At 39.9% G+C, this 24,953-nt stretch overlaps 1 protein-coding gene across 2 annotated transcripts in view; it reads right to left on the reverse strand.

Annotated features, from left to right (window-relative positions):
- plxna1a (plexin A1a) overlaps positions 1 to 24,953 on the reverse strand; it is a 263,334-nt gene that overhangs the window by 25,260 nt on the left and 213,121 nt on the right. For both annotated transcript variants that reach the window (XM_020704420.3, XM_078949962.1), the window contains 5 exons: positions 21,587 to 21,754; positions 17,219 to 17,312; positions 14,734 to 14,970; positions 9,927 to 10,070; positions 1,683 to 1,917 (listed from right to left, as the gene is read on the reverse strand). In XM_020704420.3, coding sequence (XP_020560079.1) covers positions 1,683 to 1,917; positions 9,927 to 10,070; positions 14,734 to 14,970; positions 17,219 to 17,312; positions 21,587 to 21,754 — 878 coding nt within the window. The remainder of the gene's footprint in view (positions 1 to 1,682; positions 1,918 to 9,926; positions 10,071 to 14,733; positions 14,971 to 17,218; positions 17,313 to 21,586; positions 21,755 to 24,953) is intronic.

Genomic DNA, 24,953 nt, shown 5'->3' on the forward strand with positions numbered 1-24,953 from the left:
TGCAATTTTACTGCATTTTTCATTTTTTTTAACAGCGTATTGGGTTCTGCACCTTGATTAGCTGACAGCAACTGTCAACTGATCTCCGCAGTATGTCTCCAGTACAGAATGCGTACAGTTTTCCAAATGTACATAATCTTTGATCGCAATCAGATCGCTTTTTTATTATTCTTTAATACTAGACGTATTTTTCTATATAGTCTAAAAATGTTCACGTTTGTCTGAGAAAAGTGTACAGAGTGTGTAGTAAGGGGTTTTACTGTCTTAAAACATCTATAATCTGACTGCGCAGACTTCACCTTTGCAGGTTATTTTTACAAACTGCAATAAACGAAGGAAAGTTGTGTTTTTTTCTTCTTCATTGACAGAAAAATCTGGAATTTATTTTGCACATTTTTGTTAAAAAAACCCCAAACATTCTTACTGGCATTGCAGTAAAACTATACCTGAACATTTCCTCTGACAACAAAGGCGCTTAAGTCAAAATATGAATATTTTTTTTTTTAAGTAGCATAGGTGATTTTAAACTATGTGTTCATGATATAACATCTTGTTCAAGTGCTTCGTGGCATTTTACTGAGTGTCAATACCTGGGCTGCTGTAACATCTGTCATCCACGCTCTGATGCAAAGAGGGGCCCTCACATGACCTCTCACATTTCTGCAAGCCACTGATGCGTTACTTCAACTGCATCCGGCAGCAATACCACATCAAAGTATGTCTGACCCTAAAGTCCTGTTCAAGTAGCCCCTGTGATTGCATGATTAAGGCCCTAAGCACAGCACACAATCTGTGCAGAGCCGTGCCGAAAATGTTACCAAGGTTGATCACTTGCAGTCTTTGGCTGCACTTAAAAATGCACCTCTGCCATTCGTGCCAAGGCACAAGTACAAGTACGCCTCTGCAAGACCAGAGCCATCGCGACAATAAAAAATAGATCAATAAGGTTGAGTCAATGAAATCACCAGGTACATCCTGAAAAACACAGGCTGAAGAGGATGCTTCATACGAGAAATACACAAATACAACTATATTGACAGGTCTGTGTCTCACTGAGCTGCAATGGTTGCCAACAAATAAAATACAGCATCAACAATCAAGGTTTGGACATGCCTAAAATGGTTTTTGAGGTTTAAACATCATGACTTGTGTGTTTTCTTGCAGGGTTATTGAAGCTCCTGTCGCATGAAGTCAGTATTGCTTATTTTTCTTATGTTATTCATCTTGACATTGTTCAAATGCGCTATTGAAACAATAAACTGCTGGTAATGTGCAAGGAATACACACTCATTGTCCTCATACATACAATAAATGCTTAAAGTGATCCCTCTGCTATTAGTACACATTTAATAATCCAAACAAATGGGAAGAAAAATGGTATATGGCGTTTACTTATATAGCACCTTACTACCTGCTTAGAAGGCCCAAAGGGCCTTACAGTCACAGTCCCATTCACCCATAAAGCCATCTTCAGCATTTTGCCCTAAGGACACTTTGACGCACAGAGCAGGCAGGGCAGGAACCGAACATGCGATCATTCGAAGTCTACCGTTCCACCTCCGCACCACGGCCGCCCACAAACAAATATACACAGTTACATTATTTCAGATCAGTCTTAGATATTGTCAGAAATTATCTTTGAAAAGTGAGGAGAATAACTGCTCACACCCGGTGGTGCCTACCTTCTTTACACTCCAAGGCCACTCTGGACTCCAGGTTGTCCATCTGGAGCTGCAGACGTTTCAGGGTGCGGTCTGCGTCTCTGGACTTCCTTTTGTAGGCTATCAGCACAGCAATGATGACCAACAGCAACAGGCCGCCTCCCCCTCCGATGCCAATGATGGCAGGAAGAGTCAGCAGGCTGTCGGAGTAGATCTGAAGAGTCCCTGGAGAGTACTCGAAGCCACCAGCACGGATCTGAACACACAAACGGTGGAGAATAAAAAAACTTTCACACCCACAATCATTAAAAAGCTTCTTAATGAAACTTATTTTCAGGCCAGTGATTGGCAATTGCTAGCCCAGATAAATATGTATCTGTTCCACCGGTCGTTTGAAAGGAGAAAGAAAAAATAGCCAGAGGTCATTTCTTCAGCAACAGATGTTTGAGAATAGACGAGGTGGTCTGAAGAGATAAAAAGTTGTTGATTTGATGAAAGAGAATATGCTTGACCCAGTTTCTACAGCAAGGGTCATTAAATTTGGATTGGTTTTGTACTGGCTCTAAACAGTCAGATCTTTGACAGGCGTATTCTGTGCAGCCTTACATCACCTGGAGTGTTGCCAACATTTCATGCAGGAAAGGGTTTTCATTCTTGCCTTTAGGGGAGCAACTTCAGAGGGCTTTGATAATGAAGACTTCACAAGTCGACCTGCTCTCCTCTTTTAACGCTGCAGAATCTGCAGATGCTCTGGAACAGTGGTGGCTATCCTGTATTTAACGCATGCACTTGTTTGGGTCCGTGCTAAGCTGGTGCAGGACAAACATGTATGTCACTTCCCCTCCTCAGATCCAGGATGTTCAGTCTTGCCTACTCACACACACACGTAAAGGTAATCAAACAGAGTAATCACTAGCATTTAAATCTCTCCCTAAGGAACCATGGTAATTATGGAAAGTCAAACAAATGTAAAGTTCCTTTTTTCCTCCTGACTAACTACATTTACATATGCGCAGTGTGTCACTAGAACCCATCAAATCAAGCATCATCCCAGGGGGGTTGATAACTGATTCAAATTCAGTGTGATTATAAGCTTTGAAGTTCTTGTAAGAGAAATTTCATGTTGACTTTCACAAAGTCTGATAAAAGGAAGAGTAAAGAGGCTGATATCTCCATTTCCATGCAGTCAATAGATACAAATTAAATTTGCAGTTGTAAAGACAATTAAACCGGATTTATAGGATAAAGAATTTAATTATCAGCTTGGACATTAATCAGACATCAGGAAAGAAATTTCAAAGAAACACTTATTTTTATGTTATTTCTGTAGCATTAGTTTCTGTCTGCAGCAAGAATCCTCCTTTTCAAAGCCGTGCTTTTAGGATCTTTGTTGTGGATGGTGCTATGACTGATTGTTTCAACCATTTTAACCATCATGGGTTTTAAAGTATAACCATCATGTGCTTTAAAGTCCCACTCTGATCATCTTTTGATCTATTTTCAAAGTGTTCCCCGAGGTAATTTAATTTGGATTTTGCCGTTTTTAGCCAAAATCTAAAAACTTTTGCCATTTTATTTTATTTTTGAGCATTTTTCATTGTTTTTTTTATGCACATAATTACAGATTGATGTTACAGATAATTTAGTTATCGTTTAAAAAAAAGTTATTTTATGTTTTTTTAAATAATCTTGAACAACAAATCTAGACGGCGCTTGACAAAAAATAAAAATAAAATTGAGACTTGGTTAGAGCTCAAAAACATAAAATGTAAAGTGAAAACATCAAATCACAGGATGTGGGTGTGGATTCTCAGACATCCAGGTCATGATCATATGACCTGGATGTGTCCTTCAGGTGTTCCCTGGTTTGAAGTTTAGCAGCATGTTGTGGTTGTGGAAGATCCTTTTTTTTTAGTTTTGTGCTGAAGGTTTGTGGATACATCAAATGGGCCTTCGGTAAAGCACATAAGCGACCCACCACTGGCAACAGAGAGGAACCAGAAACAAGAGGAAGTAACACTATTATCCCAAATGTGGCTGGTCTTTCAGAGAAACTGAAAAGGATTTTCCACAACAACAACATCCAGGTAAACTTCAAACCAGGGAACACCCTGAGGCAAAGACTGGTTTACCCAAAGGAAAAAACACTCAGACACAAACTAAGCAGCGTGATGTATACTGGTCGTCAGGAATGTAACGACTCGTACATTGGGGAAACTAAGCAGCCACTGCTCAAACGCATGAGCCAACACAGGAGGCCCAATTCCAGTGGACCATAGTCAGCTTTCCACCTCCACCTAAAAGATAAAGGACGTTCCTTCGAGGACGGAGAGGCTCAGATCCTCTCCAGAGAACATCGCTGGTTTAAAAAATAAAATATCCCTCATGGAATACAAGGGGTGGACTCAGACACAACCTTTCATCCATTCACAATCCTGTTTTGAAATCACTGCGCAAACATACGTAGCATAACAAAAGGCATCGTTATCCAGAGGTGTACCCCAGGGCAGGCGATGTAACTCAGCGACACGGGGGTCAACGACTCGTGTCAACTTTGTTGGCCATGAAAGGACTGAAACTCCAGTGAGGAGGATATACTGTATATATCTAGCTCAACACCTGTTGGGCAGAACTGAAGAAGCCGCTTGGATCAGAGGCGGAACGTTTTTAAACCACTAGATTGTATAAGAACATTTAATTTAAGTCACAAGCTGCAACACACCTGAGTATGGAAACTGAGGTTTGGAATAACCCAACAATAGAAGCATTTCAACAGTAATTCCTCTATGAATAGAATTTAGTGTTAAAATAAGAACTAAAATGTCGTCTTCTGTGAAGGGAGACTTTTCTACAGTTTTCTTTACAGCTCTATTTATAAAAAAATCAAAGAGTACTTGAAGTTTTCTGGCACATTCCAGCAGAATGGCATTAGTTACACCTTTGCCTCAGCTCACATGACAAGTCAGAATGTGTGCCACGAAAATGGCCTGAGAACAGCTCAGAAAGTGTCATTTTTCTGTAACTATTTAAAATGTCTCTGCATGAAGCAGAATGCTGACGGGCACAGATTTAAATACTAATGAGGGTTTATAAGTTTGTTTTTGGGCAAATGGAAAGCACTTTGTTGATCAGCGCTCTGCTGCAGCTGCAAGTGTCACTAAAGATTAAAGACTTGGAGGTTTTTAAAATAATAATTGAGTTTACTTTAAACCCAAAACTATCAGCTTTGAAAGTTCAAAGTTTGACTGAGCTGGAGAATTGGATTGTTCCTTTTAGATGGTCACCTAAATGTGCTATTGAGGGCTTCCTGCGTGCGTTCAGACATAAAGTTCGAGCATTCGAATAGGACAGAAAAACCTGAATCCATTAAAAAAGCTGATCAGACCCTCTCCCAGCTTCAGCAGACCCACTTTTTAAGCCATTAAGATTTTAAGCGATGCCGAGGTGCCGACACATATTTTTCTAAGCTCGTCTATTTTTATTTGACTGACAGAGTAAAGAACTGGCAGAGAAACTTAAAAAGCTGAAGGCCAAAACAACAAACAAGTTTCTTCGAAAACTCAAGGGAGGCCAACAGCTGCCAACACACAGCTGAGCTTCTGGGGGCGCGCACAAAGAAAGGCTCACAAATAAAATATCTCCTACTGTACACCCACACAGGCACAAGCTCAGCATGTCTCGACACCCAATGGGGTCCCCCTGTATATAGGTCACTGTGCAGAGGGAATATGATTGTGCTACAGCTGTGTCCTTCTGTGCATGCACAATGCACACATGTGCACCTTAACACACACACCAGGAGAAAAAAAAAAAAAAGAAAAAAATCCCAAACGCACAAGCAGCAGAAGAGATGGGAACAGACAGCTCTATTTTTTCCTTGGCTATGGTTGCACAAAGGACCGACTCCGCCACCCACACCAACACTTCGGATCGCACCGATATTAAACATGACATTCCGTTAAGAAAAAATAAATAAATTAAAAAACAGGGGGGAAAAAAGAGAGAAGACCTCAAGAGATCCACCTTTAAGCTGGCTGCCTCCATCCAGAGCTATCATATTGAATTACATGGATGCACTGTCAGTGGCTTTCTAAGTTTATTGGCTGTAGCTGGCAGGGAGTAAATGTCATAAAGATATAGTGGAATGACTGTGAAAGGACACTGGTGATAAGCTTTAAAAGGAGTCGAATCAGGCATTTGGGTTGAGTGGCTGCACTTTGAGGATATGTAGACTAACATCACTGCAAATATATTTGCAGTGAGTGCTGCGTCGCCTGGATGATGCTTGACCTTCCTCAGTTTAGATCTGCTCCAGTCAGGCAGAATTAGGGAGTCTGGTGTAAAGTGTGCCGACAGATCAACACCCTGGACAAGCTAAGGTTAACTGTTGCCGCAGGATTGACTCACACGCTTGTTCTTTGATTTTCATCCAGCACCATTTGCTCCTCGATTGCTTTTTGAGAAAATGTTAAACACCAAGGACGTGGAATCAGTGGTATTTGTACCACAAGTGCAAGAAAACGTGCAACCAAAATAATCGCCCTAAAACCAAAAACCATAAATCACAAATCAGACCAGGAGCTGTAATAAATCGCATTTATGACATTCTATGTGGTTCTTTTTTTAAGAACATATGTGATATAGAAATTAAAATAAAGTTTTAATTCAAGTCAGAGTTTATTCAATTTAAAGGCTGTTTTTGTTCAAGTTATTGTTGTGGGATTTTTAGGTAATTATGTTGTTGTAAATATTTGGCACTAAAGGTGAGAGAGGGATGTACGATGATGCTGTGTTCACACCCAATGCTGTTCCCGCGTCAAATTTGCTGCTGGATCCTTGTCCTAAATTGTGTTTATAAAGTAGTCTTTCTGATCCCTGTGGGAGGAGCTACTGTCAAACGTTTTTAACCTCATCACCGCATGGAAGCATTGACTGTTTATCTTTACATCTCATACAGTCAGGGATGATGCTGAGACGTCAGGTTTATTTGTTTTGAAGAGCTCTACAAAAGTATCGGTAATCATGTCTCCATGTCTGAGATCATTCAGAGACTCTCCCAGCACGGTGAGGTCCACCATCCACTGCAGGAGCTGCGTCTGACTGACGGCTGCTTTCAGCGGTACTTCCGGGTCTCTGGGACCCAGTTTGATGACTTGCTGTCCAGCATTAGTCCGAGGAGAAGAATCAAATGAAAAGATGTTTCTATCATTGTTTCAATGAAAAGAAGAAAACGTTCAGGAAGAGAACGACCAGACTCTCCTCCACTTCGATCGCATCATCAACACGTCACGGGCCAAAGCTGAGTCCCTGATTGGTTGATGTGATGCGAGTTCTTCACCAAGTTCAGATCGTTGAAATCTGGAAACCTTTTGCTGCATTGCTGCGAGACCACCGCGCCATGCCTGACGGTCAAGAAATAGGGCAGGACCTCTGATCACGTCTGTACGTTGACGTAACATTGAAACTGGATGCCCCTGCTGGAGGGGTTAGATGGCAGCTTTAGAAAGAATAAGAAGACAACATTTATATTTGCAGCCATATTTTTAGCTTGTTCTTCTTGTATCCTCCTGGTCAAAGTTGTGTTAGTCAAACATTTTCAGTGTGTGGTAAAAGTGTGAAATTTAGGGTCCAACTTAAATCCAATAGCCATCGAACTGTACTCAATTCTTTTTTCTGGAAACTGCTCATAGTTACAATAAATATAACTCATAAAGAGCCATTGTTGCTACTGCATTAGTGTTTTTTCTCCGTTTTGTTGTTTCATTGCTCTGTGCACGTGATGTGTACTGCAGTGGGAGGCCTCAAAGAAGTCTTTCTTTATAAGTTTTCACAAAGTAAGAAACATCCTGACACAATTTCTTGTTCTTGCAACCATGCACACGTCAAATCTATCACTTCATGCAGAGTATGGATCAGTATTTGGCATGTGCAAGAACACAATAGATGTAGCAGGTCAAGCACAATCAATTCTGTAATAATCGGAAAATCCAATAGAGGTTTTGTCTTGTCAAATATTTTTGTTGTTGTAATGTGCTCCAAATGTCATTCATTTCCCTAGAAGTCGCATCCTTTTTGTAAGTTTGATAGCTATCTGGGTTGCTGGGTTGTGTTTGGTAAGGCTCCAATGAATTTATTCAAATTCTTACAGAGTGATGTGGATCAGACATTTCTGAGAAAAAGCTGAAGTACAAACACATTTGGTTCACTGAGAAACTGGTGCAAATGTTGGTTGTTTGCAGTTAAAGATCCCATAAAAGGTAGGGTGCTATAAACGGGTACTTTATGAAGCAGTAAACATTTAGACCGACGGGAGAATGGCAGAGAAACCAAAAGGATAAATTAATAAGTCTATTTTTTAATCACATATAACAAGGAAAAAAATTTTAAACACATAACATGTAAATCCTGTAGTGTGTGGACCTGGCTCCAAAATTTGTTTAATCCATCAAAGGAATGGAACAATCGAATAAATAAGAAGTGCTGATGCTTTATCCACACCTTATTTTCTTTCTGTTTGATACTTTAGAATCTCTTAGGGAGAAAAGTAAAGGAAAACATCATAGATTAGTAGAGCCTTTTGGATTTTTCACCTTTTTAAAAATGTTGGGATGGAAATATAATGAAAATCCTTTAATTAAGCAATAATAATTTAGGGGTCATATTTTGCAATAAAAGGATAAATGGTTGTAAAAACGTTTTGGTTTGTCGACTGTATTTCAGCTTTTAGTGGGTGCTGGTAAAATGGCGTGGATATCTCATCTACACTTGAAAAAGTTTACAGAAACTTTTTTTTCCAAGTCTGGGACTAAAGCTAAAGGATTTTAGCTCACATTTTTCCTTGTGAATACAGAAGCACTCAGGCTGTCAATATTCTGCAGTGTGTGGCCACACACAGACAGTGAGCAGAGTACCAATACCTTAAGAATTTAGATGTTTCTAGTGTCGTTATTGATTTCACATACACTTTCATGCTTTGCCAAGCCAACATGTCTGCTTTGAAAGAGTTCTGTTGTAGCAGAGCGGATATCGGTTCATTTGTGTGTGGAGCAAGTAAATGGTGCTGAGAGTGGTAAAGAAAAGTTAAGGATAGATCAAAGGCTGAAGACTTACCTCAAGTTTGGAATGCAATTTTACTTCTATTCCAGTAAACATTTACACCACATCTACTCATTTAAGTAGCAAAGGACAGAGGAGCAAAACATCTGCTACCTGATGCTAACTTTATAACACTTTTCCCATGATTTAAGCTTTTATCACATGGGGTTCCACACGGCTTTATTAAGGTGATTATTTGCATACAAATGCAATACATCAAAATTTTAGGTTTGAAAACCCCGAATAAGAAATAATTCTAGGATTGAGCCTTTTTGGAACCCATTTGGACCTATAATGACAGTTGGGGAAAAAATGCCCATGTTGCCCATCTAAGAATGTGTAGGTACATCTAAAAATTAGAATATCAGTAAAAAAGCTCAGAATTTGTGTCAGTAAATGTGAAACTTGCATTTTATACTGAATCATGACACATAAATTGAGATATTTAAGCCTATATTTCACGAAATGTTGATCATAATTGGCTTACAGGTCATGAAAACTCAACATTTTAAGTCTCAGAAAATTCATAAATTGTGAAAAATATAAAGGTTGCAAACTCATTGTGTCACATCCTAATCAGATACATAATTCAAAAGACCTGCAAAGTTCTCCCTAATGTCTCTAATGTTTGGGTCAGTAAAAGTACACAATCATGGAGAAGACGGATGAAGGAAAGTCATCAACGCCCTTCACAAAGAGGAAAAGCCACAAAAGCTCCCTGCAAAACAAGCTGGCTGCCCACAGAGGGAGAGGAAGGAGGAAAACTGAATGAAAAAAACAAAACGTTGGGTTCCCTCATCTATAAACCAGATTCATCAAAAATTATGAAAAATTAAGGATTAGAATATTTTAGTGTATGCGTAAGGATTTGATTACGAATTTTAAACATATTGAATGAATGACAGATTAAGGATAAAGTTTTTGTAGTTTAAATTGCATAAATGCATGAATGAATAATAAATAGAACAGAATAAATATTCTTTTACCCAAGAAGTGGCTTGTTTAATAACATTAGATAAAGCTAAATGTAGCAGCTAAGTCTTTTTTTCAGTTTTACTTAGCTCTATGAAAAGGCCCTCACTGAAAAAATAGCCAGGACAAAGGATTTAAAAAAAAAAAGACAACATGACAGAAAATGTCAGCATTTGGGAAGTTAGCGATGGACTTTACCGTGACTTTGTGTTGTCCGGTCAGGTTGGGCCATTCGCACAGCAGCTGGCTCTCAGACAGCGTGAGGATGCACGGCGTCTCTCCGATCAGGACCGTGTAGTTCAGGCGATTGTTACCTGGAGCCGCCGGGATCAGGTTCCGACCCTAAACGAAGACAAAGCAAGAGGGATGAGCAGATCCGCACAGCTCATTTATGCGTGCTGCTGCTTCATGGACTCATTTGTAAAAAGCTTTATGGTTATTAAGTCTTTTATTGAACTAGGAATGAGCGAGGCATCAAGCATCGATTTTCTTTGGAAATGACTTTCATCCGTAAGCCTCTTGCCTGCTTAGCAATAAAACGGTTCATGATGAATAATATTTTTATGATGATAATTTAATTATTTGATGAAATCACTTGTGTTTAAGGAATGCATTGTGGACCATCAGAAGTTCATTTAATAAACTTTGGAAGCTGAATTGGTGCTGGATTTGAAAGAAGAAGAAAAATAAAACAGGAAAGACGACAGGAAATCATTCCAGGAAAGCAGGTGAAAGAAATAGGTAGGAAGGAGGAGGGGATAAATATAAAAAAAGTCAAATCAAGGGAAGATGTTATGAGTACAGAAAAAAGGAAATAAGGAGGAAGAGAAAACTGCCACATCTCCTGCTGACTTAGCGATGGGATGCAGAGACAGATTCCGTTTTCCAATCCCATCTTCTCTGCAGGCAGCCGCCACCCAACCCTGCTCTGCAACCCTGTAAACATGCATCCCATTCCATCTCGCCATCGCACACTCCTCCACCGCAACCCACACACACGCGAGCACAAAGAGTTTAAGCCACACTTGCCATGGATTTACAACCACACACTGAGCTGTCGCTGCACATAAACACCACAGGCAAGAAGCATCATGTGGAGAAACGCTCTCCAAAACCCACACAAACACACAGGAAAGCGCTCATGAAACCCCAGGATCAAATGAATGTTTTTTTCATTCCCTTACACACCTCAGAAAAAAACAAAACCGACACTACAGATGAGAAATTAATTGGGTGGCGGGCACAGTGCACGCATCTGAGATCTGTTAACCCCACATCCCATCTCGCCAAATTGCATTTTTGTCCATCTCATCAGTGCTTCCACTGGGTAAGCAGTTCCACCAACAAGCCAAGCAGAATATTTGGCAATTACCAAGAAGCCCTTTGCAAATAAATTATCTTTTAAGAAATAAATTACAGTGGTTACGCTGCTTTCAATCTCTTCATGGAAATCAGCAGCCTTTGATAACATTACAGATAGTCGAGGTAATTCATCCATCTAAAGGATTAAAGAACTGAAGACTGGGTTTAATGCAAATTCAGCTCATAAATGAGACACTGATCTAAAGAAAACACATTTTAAGGGTCTCTTTATTGCATTAAATGTCCCTTTATAGATGTTTAGAACTTCACATACAACGACACATTACACTCTTTTCATTCATCGAGCTCTGATTCTGATGCTCCTCGTATGTGGAAGCAGGTTCCTGCATCAGTCCAGGAGCCATAAGCTTCTGTACACCTCCACCTTTAGGGATGTAGTACTGAACACACCCTGAGCCAGTCCTTTGAATTTAATCAAATTTATATTTTGAACAAGGATATAAAAAAATGAAAACATACTATAAAACAGCAGTACCAGGCCGATATCATAATGATTTTAGCTAAAGTTATTTTGCAGTATTTGTCCCTAGATAGGTTTTACAAAATAAAATACCTGAAAAAACAAAACAAAAACTGTTAATATTAAATATTACATAAAACAATTTAAAAATGCTGGGACACTATAAAAAGGGATAACATTCACACATGGATCAATCCATTAAAACGTGCGCACTGCTGCTGCTACAACTAAAGGCCCGTACACACCGGGACGAATATTCGCCAGCCGTTGTTCGCCAGCGTTTTTCAACACGTTTTTTGTGTTCACACCCAGGCGATTTTCGCTGACGAAATGCCGAGCGAACATGCAATTTCATTCCCCGACATTAGATGGCGCTTAATGTAAAACAGAAATACTCCTGTACACAAGGTGGCGCTGCGCAACTTTACGCTCATTAAAGTCGCTTTTCACTCAGAAGAAGAGAGCAAGTATTTACGCGCTTGTCAGAATCATACAAAGAAAACATGAATATTTCCAGCACCAGTAGCTCCAGCTCCAGTTCCCGCGATGAAGAAATTATAGTTCTGTTGGATGATGAAAGACGCCAGAAAAGACGCCGATTTTGGGTACATCCCATAGTTACGAGAAGAGAAGAACATGGGGAGTTTTATCGACTGGTACAAGAGCCAAAAATGTATCATGAGCGTTTTGGGGGATATTTTAGAATGTCCGTCAGTGAGTGCATCTTCTTCGTCTTATTTCTTCGGCAGTGTAGACGCTACTTGGCGTATATCTTCTTCGACGTATGTGTGCTCAGCAAGACAGTTTTGTGTCGTTCACTCTAAAGAGCACTCCTTGAGCCATTTCATTCACGACCAAACCAGCACTAGCGTGAAGGGTCTTCCCCAAGGACCCACACTTGAAGCTCATTGCTCCCCCAGGAATCGAACCCTCGTTTCCCATGTGCCAGTCCTACATGCAGCCAATGATTTTGACTTTTTTTCCAACAGTTTTATTTCTTTTTTTGTTTATTTTCTTACTTTTATTTTCTTTCAAACCAAATTTGCTTTGAAAGCACAAATAAGACCTGACAGAAAATACTTTTCTGTCCAATTGAAAGCTGGAAGTCCTTGGTCTGTAAAACAAGTCATTCTTCACATTCATGCACTCCCACATCTTTGCAGATTTGAAGGCTATGGATGTGGTCAAATCTGTGCTTTTGCAAAATAGACTTTTGTAAGCCAGAAACTTGCCATTCATGACAGTTGTTGTGTAGTTAGAAACATTTAAGGCAGCCTGTAGACTCTTCTTCAGCCTCTGGTTGAACATCCGCTCTTCCAATTCTGGCTCTCTGTCAACCTCATCCAAGACAAATGAGCAGCAAACCTCCTTTAACAGCGCTGACGCCTCCCCAGGATTAAGTTAACCATGTACGTTGGTATAAAGCCCCTCATAAAGGTGTGAATACTTCCTGAAGATCAGCTTTCTACGTGCAGTTAATTAACAGAAGCAGAAAATGTTCCTCCACGCAGCGTTAGTGTGCTTTTGGCTCGTGTTTATGTCTGCTCTGCACACACTCAATCTTTTCAGCGAAGAGTACTGAGACTGCCAATTAATTTCACATTCTTGTGTCGTATTACTTTTAATGAAAATAAAAAGCAGTGTAATCCAAATCACTTGCAGACATTTATGCTTCCGCGCTGCTTTAAAAGCACTCAAACCTAATTAAAGAATTTTTTAAAACTTTTATTTACGAGGACTGAAGGCCGTGGAGGACAGCTTTCGAAAACCTTGCTGATAGTTGGTGAAGGACAGGAATTGGCCCTGGAAAGTGTGGACTGGTGCTTTCAGCTCAATTTATGAGTTATTGCAGATTTTTCTGTCCAAAAAGACCTTGTGGACACACTGGAGAGCCTTTCCCTTTTCATGAAGCAAACAGACTGCAGGAGTGAGTTTCTGTGCTGGTGTGAACAGTCATCAATACAACATTAGTTCGATATCTTTAGTCTTTTGAGAGGGAAGTAAAAGTAAAAAGACTAACATTTTTCTACAGCAGATAAGTCAAAAATATGCACATTTTATAAGGCTGCCTCTTGAAAAAACGTGTTCTTAAATATGGATGTTATTGTATATCATCACCCAAAAACTATGATGGTCTTAACCTTAAAGGGTCCGGACAACAATGATGAGAACTGAATGTTAGCCCAGGAGTGATGCAGCATTTGGGAATTAAATGAGATGTTTGGTGAGTTCAGTGACAGTACCAGCAACACATTTGGAAAGCCATTTATACAAAGGATTTGTCATTAACAATTTTAATTCATAAACAAGATGACATGTTGATGGTTGCGAGAAAGATGGACCTTGTTTAAAATCTTAGTAAAAAAGTAGAAAACCATGAATGTGTGATCATTTAAAGAAGGTTTACTTTGATTGATATTTTTGAAGCAATGATATCGGAAGTTTGAGGAGAGCATAAAGGTTGGTACCTCTTTCCTTTTTTTTAAAAATGTTTTTAGACAAAAGATTTAAAACTGAATACCGTATACCTTTCAATAGTGGCAGGTCTCTAATTGACACCGATCTCCAATAAACGCCGGGTCTGACAGGTGGTCTTTACTTCAGACGCCGGTCTCTAATAGTGGTTGGGCTCATTTCCAACAGACGCCTAAAAAAACCGGGGGCTATCATTGGAAGATACATGGTATATTAAAATGTCATTGGTTTTAAATAAATAAAAAAAATTGTGGAATTGAATTGATTTGTTCAAACCTCCATAAAAAATGTCCAATATTACAGAATGAAAGTAAAGATCTGATCGCGACTGAAGATTTGATGAACATCTTGTAAACAGGAAACACGTAATGGAAGAGATTGACTGAATTGGTCTACAGCCAATCAGGACACAGAACTCAATGGGCTGTTAAAAAATGTGCGAAATTGCAACAACAACAAAAAAACTGCAAAACAGTTAGACCATGCTATTGAACCATGTTAGTGATCTTGATCTTTGGTTTACAGGAAATTATGAACCACTGCTGTTTTCTATTTCTGAAATATAACGAAAAAATGGTTTATCATGTCAGAACATTATGCGAGTAAAGAGGTACTCCATATTTTTTTGTTTTGTTTTTGGCATTGTTTCATAAACCGCAGATTAAAAAGAGGATTAACTGATCTGACCTTGAGAATCAGAGGTGATGGAGGTTTGAGCTCCAGGATGCCGGATGGACTCAGCGGTTCAAAGACAGGGTCTGGGTAGTAGTTGAAGGTTTCGTTGACCACCACCAGGGCGTTGACGTTGTCCATGTAGAATCCGATCTCATCTGGGCCAGTGCCGGTCTCAGAAAAGCCAAGCTCAGAGTCAGCGACTGACGGGGCGAGGCACACCATGACAGAATTGTTGAACACCGTACAGTTCTGAAAGAGTTGCATACAAAAAAAAATAATTAAATAACAAGTTCTACATTTTCAAAGAACTGTCAAAACTTTGCAAAGTTTTAAACGTTTTTTTTATATATTATTTTTTTCAGTAAAAGCTTTTTGGCGCTAATGATTTTTTAATTTTACAAATATGTCACATTTTATTGATTTAGTAAAAAATTATTGTTACCATTACGAAGAGATAACACATGGAAACACAAAATACAGTTTCTGAAAGATAATTTTTTGAAGTGGGAAAAAAAACGGACCAGACATGCCTCATCTCTGAACAGTTTATGACTTTATGAGTCAATCAAAAAAAAAAAAACAGGACAAAACTGGCTTTTGATCTAAGATTTTTTGATCTTTTCCATCCTTACCCATTTCATGTGTAATCTAATAGCGTTTGCTTTTGGTTTGATTGGTTTATTTCAACCTTTTTCCAAAAAGGGAAAAAAAACAACAACAACAACACAGGAATTTCAGATCTTTTTTAGGAATTAAATCATAATATGACTTGGAAATAATAAAATAAATTGATACAATGTTCTTGTAATTTTAATTTCTAATCAGAAATGGACATATTTGCACTCATACATATAGATCACTCATATTTCACATGAAGTCCATTGGATGTAATACTTGTCAAATGAAGTTTGACTGATTGCTCTAACGAGTGAGGGAAAAAGTAAACATATAATGATTTACTTACATTTTTTTTTCATAGTTGCCATATTAAAGTTCAGAAAAGGATCAAGACAGCAACAGTTAAACACAGAGGTGGTAGAGTCATGGTGTGGACTAGTTGTTAGAACTGGTGAAACCATGAATTCTGTCCTTTACTACAGAAACACGACTGAGAAATTTTCTCTGTCAGATTATTATTTTAGAATAAATATTCTTACCTGTCAAACGGTTTCACTTTTCTAAGTTATAGAACTTTAGTAAAAATCACAACTTTTTGGGCTCCAACATGTGCTGGGCATCATGCCTTTAGGTTCAAGTTCGTTCTCACTATCGTTTTTTTTTTATAGAAAAGATCTGGAAGGAGAAACAGTTATCGGGTATATCTCTGGTTTGTCTCAGATGTGGGGTTCCGGGTGAAAACGTCTTTGCCTCACAGCTGCAAAACCAGACATCTCACAAAAGATATTAAGGAGATTTTAAGGTAAAGACTTTGGTGTAATTTAAACAATATTCTTAAAAAAAAGTCTTGTTTCACAGGAATGGTGGTTTTTGTTGTTGTCATGGAGCAGAAAATGAGCCATAGGCACTAACTCTCAGTCAACAAAGAACTGTTTGGTACTTTTTTCTGGAAGTCTGTGTTCTCAGGAACCCCTCTGCTTTTTGGTCCATTGCAAATGTAAATTGGCTGCTAATTTATGATCACCTTTAATAATGGACTCAGTTCTGCCTGCCATGGCTGTGCCTTTGGAGAATACATGAATATCAGTGTGTTCCACTGAAGAGGAGGATGTCGAACAAATAGTTTTAAATTACTGCTTTGATTGGCAAAGAAGACGACTCCACACACTTAACAAAGAAGAAAATAAAAGACAGTGATCACTCTTGTAGATTAAAACACTTAAAGTTAATTGCTGTATTGCTCTTAAAAAAGAAGATGGCCGTCTGGAGGTTGAGGGGATGATTTCCTGTAAATAAGTGTAAACGTTTAAAAGCAGCAGCGTGTTCCTGTAAGTGCAAAGTTTGGTAAAAAGGCTGTGTGGGAAGCATTGTGTGGGCTTGCTCTGCTTCAGTAAATGGCAGTGTTATCTTCAGGTTGGAGTGGTTCAGTGTTTGATGTTCAGTTCTCAACCTTGATGACTAATTTCAGCGGCTGGTGACAAATGCTGGGGGGTTCTGGTCGAAGCTCCAGAGCAGTTTCCTGCTCGCCGGAGCGCATGCAGCGTCTCGTGTTGCTTTTTCCTGCAAGACAAACGGTCATGTGGTGCCGTGACATTTTGAAAAGCTATCTGGCCTGGGGCAGCGTTGGATATCTGCAGCTGGAGAGAGTGGAGATGCCAGCAGGACAGCTTACTGAAGTATTTCTAGAAGTTGGTCTAAAAGCAGCTGTTGGTTTCGTTACATATCTGGGAATCCAGATCTTATGTAAAATGGACATTTCCTGGAAGGGAAAATGAACACATTCTCCCTTCAGCATGCTGTTGGTCCACCTTTATCTGTGCCCACTTGTTATTCTGTGGCTGCACTGCGATGCGTGCATGTCAGTGCCTTCAGGACTCACATGAAAGGACTCTGCCTGCCCATATTTGGCCCTGATCTTCGGTTCCCGGATGGTTGCCAGGTTGGTTCCGCTCACTGTCAGCAGAGTCCCACCACTGAGAAAGAAAAGGAATTATTTATTTATTTATTTTTTCTGAAACACGTGCTGTGCAAAAGTAATACTGTAGTGCATCAAGTTTTGGAAAAGGAAAGAAAAAATGTTTTGGAGCCCAGAGCATCAGGTATGGTTCATGTGAGAATAAAAGGAAGAAAAGGTAGAGCTACAGGTGTGTAGGAGGTTCAGGTAGGAAAACTCGCCTTGAGCAAGTGAAGGTCACTGGACTGAAAAGACTAAAATCATGTTTTTTTCTTCTTTTTTGTTCATGACTGGAGATTCTAAATTATTAAACTGTGATGGCACCAGAGAACGACGGAGCTAGTTTGACTTTTGACCTGAGGCAACTTTGAAGGATGTCTAACCCATTTTTATGGAACAAACTGTTTCTTTTCATTTTTACTTATTTTTATAAGTAAAAAAAAACCAAGAGATTTTCTCTCTTTGGGCTCACTGAGCGGTCTACGACCTTGATATTTCCTGCGGGGCACCTTCGTGCCCCATCCAGGTTTGCCCATTTTTTGCCTGCTAGCAGCCCGCTTCCACCCGCAAGGGTAGTTGTCACTAAGCCTTTTTAATGTCACACGGACCTGCAATAAAACCAAATCAATCACATGATCATTTCTTCCTAAACGTGTTCTACCAATATGTTCTTATCCGTGAAATGTACTCAAATTTCCAACCTCAAAAAAAGAAACTTTTGTGCTTTTCCCAACTGTATGTCATAAGACTGATGTGCTTCAGCTTCCATAATTTGCTTTGTATAAAAGCAGAATTGATTTTATTTTAATTTTTTTCTAAGATATTGACCAATCCCTCAGCGTGTATGAAGCTCCACTTCTGCTCCTTTCATCTTACATTTCTAGCAGCAGTAGAACACACGGCATGAGGGGAACCAGAGGCGGAACCTCTTCGTGTCTTGGCCGTAGCATCTGGCTGGCTTAACACCAGGCATTCATCTTTTACTCTAATCAGACGTAGAATAACAGTAGACTGTTATGGAGGAGCAAAAATGACAAATGTTGGCATATCTCTTCTGCTGTTGGTAGATAAAATGGTGGTACCAGTCCTCTCATCATCTTTTTCATGTTGGCAGACTGCCGATGACCGAACAGGAAGATTTCATTTATCTCTTGGATTAATATCAAATGCAAGAGGTCATTGTAGACCCTAAGGGAGAAATTAGGATTTAAACTGCGAAGACCAGCAGAAAAGTGAAATACAAGACATGAATAAAAGCGGTTTATTAAAAAAACAGAAAGAAAGGGTTGGTTTTTAATTAAAAGACTGAACAAGCTGCTCACTTTCATCAGCAGTTTCCCTGAATGCTAAGTCATTGAGGGAAACCAAACACCCAGAACTGAGAGGGTTTTCCGCCACCTTCTTTTGTTTTCTGGGAATATTGGAGTCATACATTGATACCTCAAAGATACACATCAGGCTGCAGAGTTTAACGAGCCTCTCTTGCTGTTATGAACCCTCATAAAGAAACAACAACAAAAATGTCATTACAGCAGGGTTGCCATGTTGACAAAAGAGAGCGCACCGTTTGTCTCCTTTTAGTAATTCATACAGACTTGATGGAGAAGATAAAGCGCCATGCATCGGTGGTTTGGAGCTGACTCAGCAGATTTCCCCAGTGGAGTTCCCCCGTTCTGATTTGTCCATCACTCATTAGACTCTGTTGCTGCTGCGGTGTAACAGAGGCAGACTCCCGGTGGAGCTGCTTTTCATGTCAATTTGCCTTTCCGTGTAAAAGAGCTCACATTATCTAGTCCAGTTTATTTTCACCAAAACACCGAACAAGAATTGAAAAAAAAAAAGGAGAAAAACTATGAAGGATTTTAACAAATCTACGATGTTAGACCATTTTGTCAATGTGCAATATTCAGATAAGATTTTACAGTCAAAACACAGCACTTTAAGTTTTTCTAAAAATAAGCCCTAAACAAGGGAAGACTCCATTTACATAAAGTGCTTTCATGGCGGCAGAAGTGACACATGAGTGACGGCAGCGCTGCCGCTTCTCTGAGTACTGCAGCCGGTGAAAGCTTTTCACCTCGCAGATGCATTTCCCTGGCTGTTTGGAAACCGTTTGAAATTTTTCCACCATAATTACTTTTCTAACCTTCTACTGCCGTTCAGATCTATTTCTCTGGTAGTGCTGATGAGCTGTCATCATTGATTTACTTTAAAGTCTACCTCCTAAAGGGATCCTCATCAGCCAAGCATAATGATAATGTGCTTTCTCTTTACCCTTGATCCTTTCCTCTTTTCACTGACTTCCCTGGTCTTTATCTTCCAGGCCCCGGTGACAAACGCTCCGCAGGCGCATGTGCCGTAGAGATGGAGCTCACATCCCATCTGAGATTTTCCTGAACCAGATGGTATCGAGGCGAAACAGACAGATTTCTGGGGATCATGATGGCGTCTTTGTGCGGGGATTGTCACCCTTGAATGAATTTCCTAAAGAAGAGGCTGAGTGTTGACCTGAAGCAACCCCCCCCCCCCATACACACACACACAGTGGGCCACCAGAGAACAGAGCGAGCCTCATCTGTTTCTCGGCCGGTTCCTACTGAGCGGAAAGGACCGAGCATCCATGTTCTCCTGTGACGGACCATGAATCTCTCTCCAACAACATGCTGCTGAGGAACAACAGGAAGTCAGAGAAGAGGCGGAGCAGCGAGAAGGTGAGAGGAGGAGAAACTCGGCAAAGCAATTCTTAGATTGGAATGACTTTAAAGGGGCTGACTGAATATTGTCTGACGAAGAGGCTGGATGGCTCAGTCGGCTGGGTGTAGGACTGTCACACAGGAAATCCTGGGTTTGCTTCCCAGGGGCGTAATGAGCTAAATAATCCAGTGTGGGTCACTGGGCAAGACCCTTCGTGCTGCTGCCAATCTGGGTCTCAATGAGCCTTGAAAATAAAAGGTTGTGTCAAGAAGGGCATCCGGCGTAAAATCCCTGGCAAACTACCACAGCAGACCAGTGAAAGCTGAATCGCTGTGGTGAATCAGCTTTTTTATATGAATAAAAAAAAAATTCTTGGACAAAGAAAACAGATGTTTCCCATGTATTAATTAGTCACATGGACCAATACAGGGCGTGACATGAACGGGTGCTGCGGCTTTTGGGAGCGGCTGCATTTTAAGGGGAACGAGGTGTGTCTTGCGGTTCTGTGAGGCTTGTAGAGCCACGTCAAGGGACGTGACGAAAATGGAACGTACCAATGGTGTGTGTGTGTGTGTGTGTTAGGTGTATCGTGAAGCATTTGCAAGGATACTGGAAGCTGCACACACTTATAGTATGACGTATGCTGTCATGTGTTGCCCTTACGCCACACTCTAGTCGTTAGTGTTAATCACTACGACCTGTCACCAGCAGCATCAAGATTTTCACTCAATGGAAAAACCTGTACATCCTCTACTTGTTTGTCAATTTTTCACCGGCAGACAGCTTGTTTCCACTCGTAAGGACAATTTTGACTAAGACTTTAACTAACGGTGTTCCAGCTTCTCTTCTTTGCAGCTTTTTACTGAATCTGGATTCAAACAAAACACAACAAGAGGATTTTGAAACACAGATTTGGTTCCATCGGCGTATCTCTTATAAAAGCCTCAAAGTAACGTACAAACCTTTGCTCCTTTGTCACTTTGAACTACTTCAGACAAAAACACATTCAGATCATACACATTCATTCAGAGTTAAGCTTAAATAAAGTTTTTTTTTTTTTTTTTAATAAAAAGAAAACTTTGTCTAAAGCTGCCTGAACCAATGGAAAGAAGTAGCGTCCCCCTTAACCTAAACAATTAGCCGGTGTCCTCTGGGACAAAAACTGGGATTTGATGTTTATTTTATTTTTTTAATAAACATTTCAGTTATTTTATGTCCCTTATGTTTTTAAACTTCTTCTTCTGTCTAAGGTTGGAAGGTAAGTTATTTTTAAACAGTTTTTCAGTTAGTTTCACCTAATTTAATTTTTACTTAAAATCTTCATTTAAAGAATTCTACATTTAACAACCAGCAGTAATTCACTTTCGAAATGACATCATAAAACCAAATTTGGTTTTCTTAAGTTTTTTTTTAATCTGGTAATTCCTCATTTTGCAAAAGGGAGCTATTACTTTTTTACACAACGCAAAATAGGCTTGAACAGCTTTAATTTCCCTCCTCTTTTTGTCTGAACAGACGTTCCGCTGAACATCCCCTCTTGAATGAGCTAGCGAGCCGTAACTCCATTTCAGTGTCGGAGGACGTGGAACAATGGCTCACCTGGCAATGCTCCAGTCAGGCTCTATTCTCAGGATCGTGGGGTCTTCAGTGTAGATAAATTTGACCTCTGGGTTCCTGAGCTCCGCGTCATCAATGTCCACCAGCACCGAGGCGGCGCCTGCTGCCATTCCAGCTGGGGAAACGCAGACCATCTCACGGGCGTTCCTCCTGAACAGACAAAGGGTTGGCCAAAGAGGAAAAATGGGTTCCATCAAATCGAAGATCTGAACAGCAGCTCTTCTCTCAGACAGAAGACCAGCTGTAAGCGGTGCGCTCTTGCAAAAGCGTTATCTGCGATGTGAAGAAATGACACCTGCTCCCTTTTCAAAAGCTTTCCCATCACATGAGATAATTAAATGCAAAAATCTGGAGGGAGATGCGTAAATAAAGCTGGAACTTCTAAAGAAAACAATACAAGAGAGCTAAACAAACGATGCTAAATGCTCTTATCCACAAGTGTTTGGATTTTTTTCTGCACATTATGATCCTTTGACTGACAGCAGTTCACCCCCCCCCCCCCTCCCCACAAAAGCATGTCAGTCACCTCAGTCGAGGCTATCTTCCGACTATGATGTGGTTTGTGGTTCTGTCCCTGCATTCTGTTGCCATAGCAACTGCAAATATGAAGAGTCTGCAGTGTTACCTGAACGATTACCTTCAGGAGGAAAAATTGCAGCCACTTGTTGCTGAATTCCAAACAGAACAAAAAAATAGAACACAAATCTCCCTTTTCTTTTCTCCCAAAGACACAGATGTAACATCAGGTCAGCAAAAGTTGGAAACTTCTGCCAAAAATGGACAGTTTGGTGAGGTTTAAGTTAAAACCGTTGCTAATACCTGTGTTAATTATTATTATGTTATTTGCAAAGACAACTTGCTGTGGAGAAATTCTGGCCAATGTGGTCTATTGACCAATTTGGTCTATCTGGTCAAATTTGGTCCAATTCTTGCAACCTTTGAGCATCTTTCTTTTGGAAAATGTAAATAAAAAAGATGTTCACGTTGTTTTGATGATACAAATGTTTATCTATTTTAGCTTTGGTTAGTTGTTCAAACTGACTTTAAGTCTGCAAACAGAGTTTATTTCTATCTAAATTTAAAGTAGGTGGACATCAGCTTTGTATTTAAGAGGACGTCAGACTGTATAAAGTATAAACTCGGCTTTGACAGGTCAGAAATGGAGCCAGACTCCCATGTTTGATCTCGTTGGAGTCCATTCTTTCTAATCCCACTCTACCAGTAATAGGAAAGTTTGACAATCCTGACTGAAAATCCTTTTTGAATGACACAAAAGGAAATGCAGGTTTTGGGACGGGGGTGGAAGAAGAAGCAGTAACACATAGAGTTAATGGTGGAAGCCCTCCTCTACAGCTGTACAGTCATTCACAGAGATGGTACTGACAAAGAGAGGAGTGGAGGGAAAGAAAAAAACGGAATTTTTAGTCATGTTTTATGAAGTTTGTACCCATTATTATTGGTGCACCAATACACAAACAATCGAAAGTGTTTGTGTACGAAGGCTTAAAGGCCCCAGAGGCAAAATAACATTTTGAATTTCAGCCTGGAGTTTAGTCCCCAGTAGCTACATTATCTAATATGTATTTAGCACAGTTGAGTGGTGGCTGCCTTTCTGGGTCATGACTTCACAGAAGAAGCATGTGTCTACTCTGTATGCACTATGTAGTCTTACCATTGTGTCTGCATGCACTGTAGTAACACTGCAGACAAGGAACGCGGTGGATAATCTTTAGAAACCTGCACTTCCCATGTCCCTCGGCCTGTAACCATGGCAACACTGATCAGAAAACAACTCATGCCCGTGCAATCTACACAGGATGACACAAAACACCGTCACACAGTTAGGGTGTGACAGATAACGACAGAGTGGAGGTGAGGGAGCGCTTGTGGTGAAGTGGAGTCTGTGGGATTACTGCTGTGCAGAAATGACTGTCATGACATCAGAGCTGCAACACGCTTGCTTCAACGGAGATTAGCTGCCAGAGCCTAATCCGCGCAATTGACATGCACACAACTGCACTGATGGTTTGGAGGTTTTTATGCATTACGTTGGGAAGGGGGGCGGGGTGTCCACACAAAGATATTTTAAACATCTGCAGGGAAAAGCTGACACTAACTTCTCTTTTGCCTTGAATAAATTCTTCTTATGAGACCTCTTCTGTACGATATCGAAGTAATTATGCCATAGTCTGGGTGAATACTCAATTCTGATTGGCTGCAAGGAGTCCATAAAAAAAGTGATAATGGCCACCAATGAAACAAGTTCCGCTCACATAGCCTAAATGTTCTAAATTATCGCACTGGCCTAAAAGTCAGTTCTTAACCGCATTAACAGAAACTCAGACCACATGTTTTGTTTATCATTTTATTATTAATCTATTATTAATATATTTATTATTAAAGATCCAGGAAACTACTTGTGGGCTGTGAAACAACTTTAGATTTATTAACTGTCCAAAACAACTAGGAGGTGAACTTTTTCTCTGAAATTATGCTTTGGATGACTGAACACAACGTTTATGCCACTTTCCTCTGCTGGTTAGTCCTCATACAGAAGCTGCAGCAGAGCGAGCTGCAGGTTATCATTACAAGTCACACCGTCCATCAAATAGTCTGCTTGCTGTAAAAAAAATGATTTAAGCATAAAAAATAACAATGTTTAAGTACTAATAATTGATTTAATATTTATTTTTTCGGTAAGTGAGTAAGCAATGCTAAATGATGAGATCATTGTGTAAGGGATAATGGGGGACAAAGTGTGCATTATCAGAGATTAATGCATGCCGTGGAAGCGTGAGCCGTCCGACGCAACACGACTTCCGGAATCGTTGATTTGTTTTGTAGCACTTATAATTTGCCACAAACAGCACAGAAGGAAGGTGGATGTTTACGGAAAACGTTATTCTGGGGCTAGTGGGAGTTTGTCATATATGAATCCCCACCCCCCACCCCCCCATACACACACACATATTTTATATAAAACAACGACATAGGGCACAGATTCTGTCAGGTCACTGATAGTTTGCAGTAGAAGCAACAACTATTTATAAATTGTCCATTGGTAAATACTTCCATAACAAACTTATTTTCAAAAATTGCGGTTCTTATTGCTAATTAGCCGAACAAAAGCCGTTTTTATTATAAATTTTTTTTACACAAAAAGCTGTTGTTTTACGTATATGTGGAATACAATGCAAACATGACGATAACTCTCAAAAGCACCAGAAAAAAGAATATCATAAACATCCACCTTCATTTTTTGCTGTTGGGGCAAAATATGGGTGCTATGAAACAAATCAATGATGCCAGAGACAGGGGAAACTAATTCTGGCAGGGGAAGCGTATCTTG

Source organism: Oryzias latipes, chromosome 7 (assembly GCF_053564925.1).
Source record: "Oryzias latipes strain Hd-rR chromosome 7, Olatipes_Hd-rR_3.1".
NCBI classification, from domain to species: Eukaryota; Metazoa; Chordata; class Actinopteri; order Beloniformes; family Adrianichthyidae; genus Oryzias; species Oryzias latipes.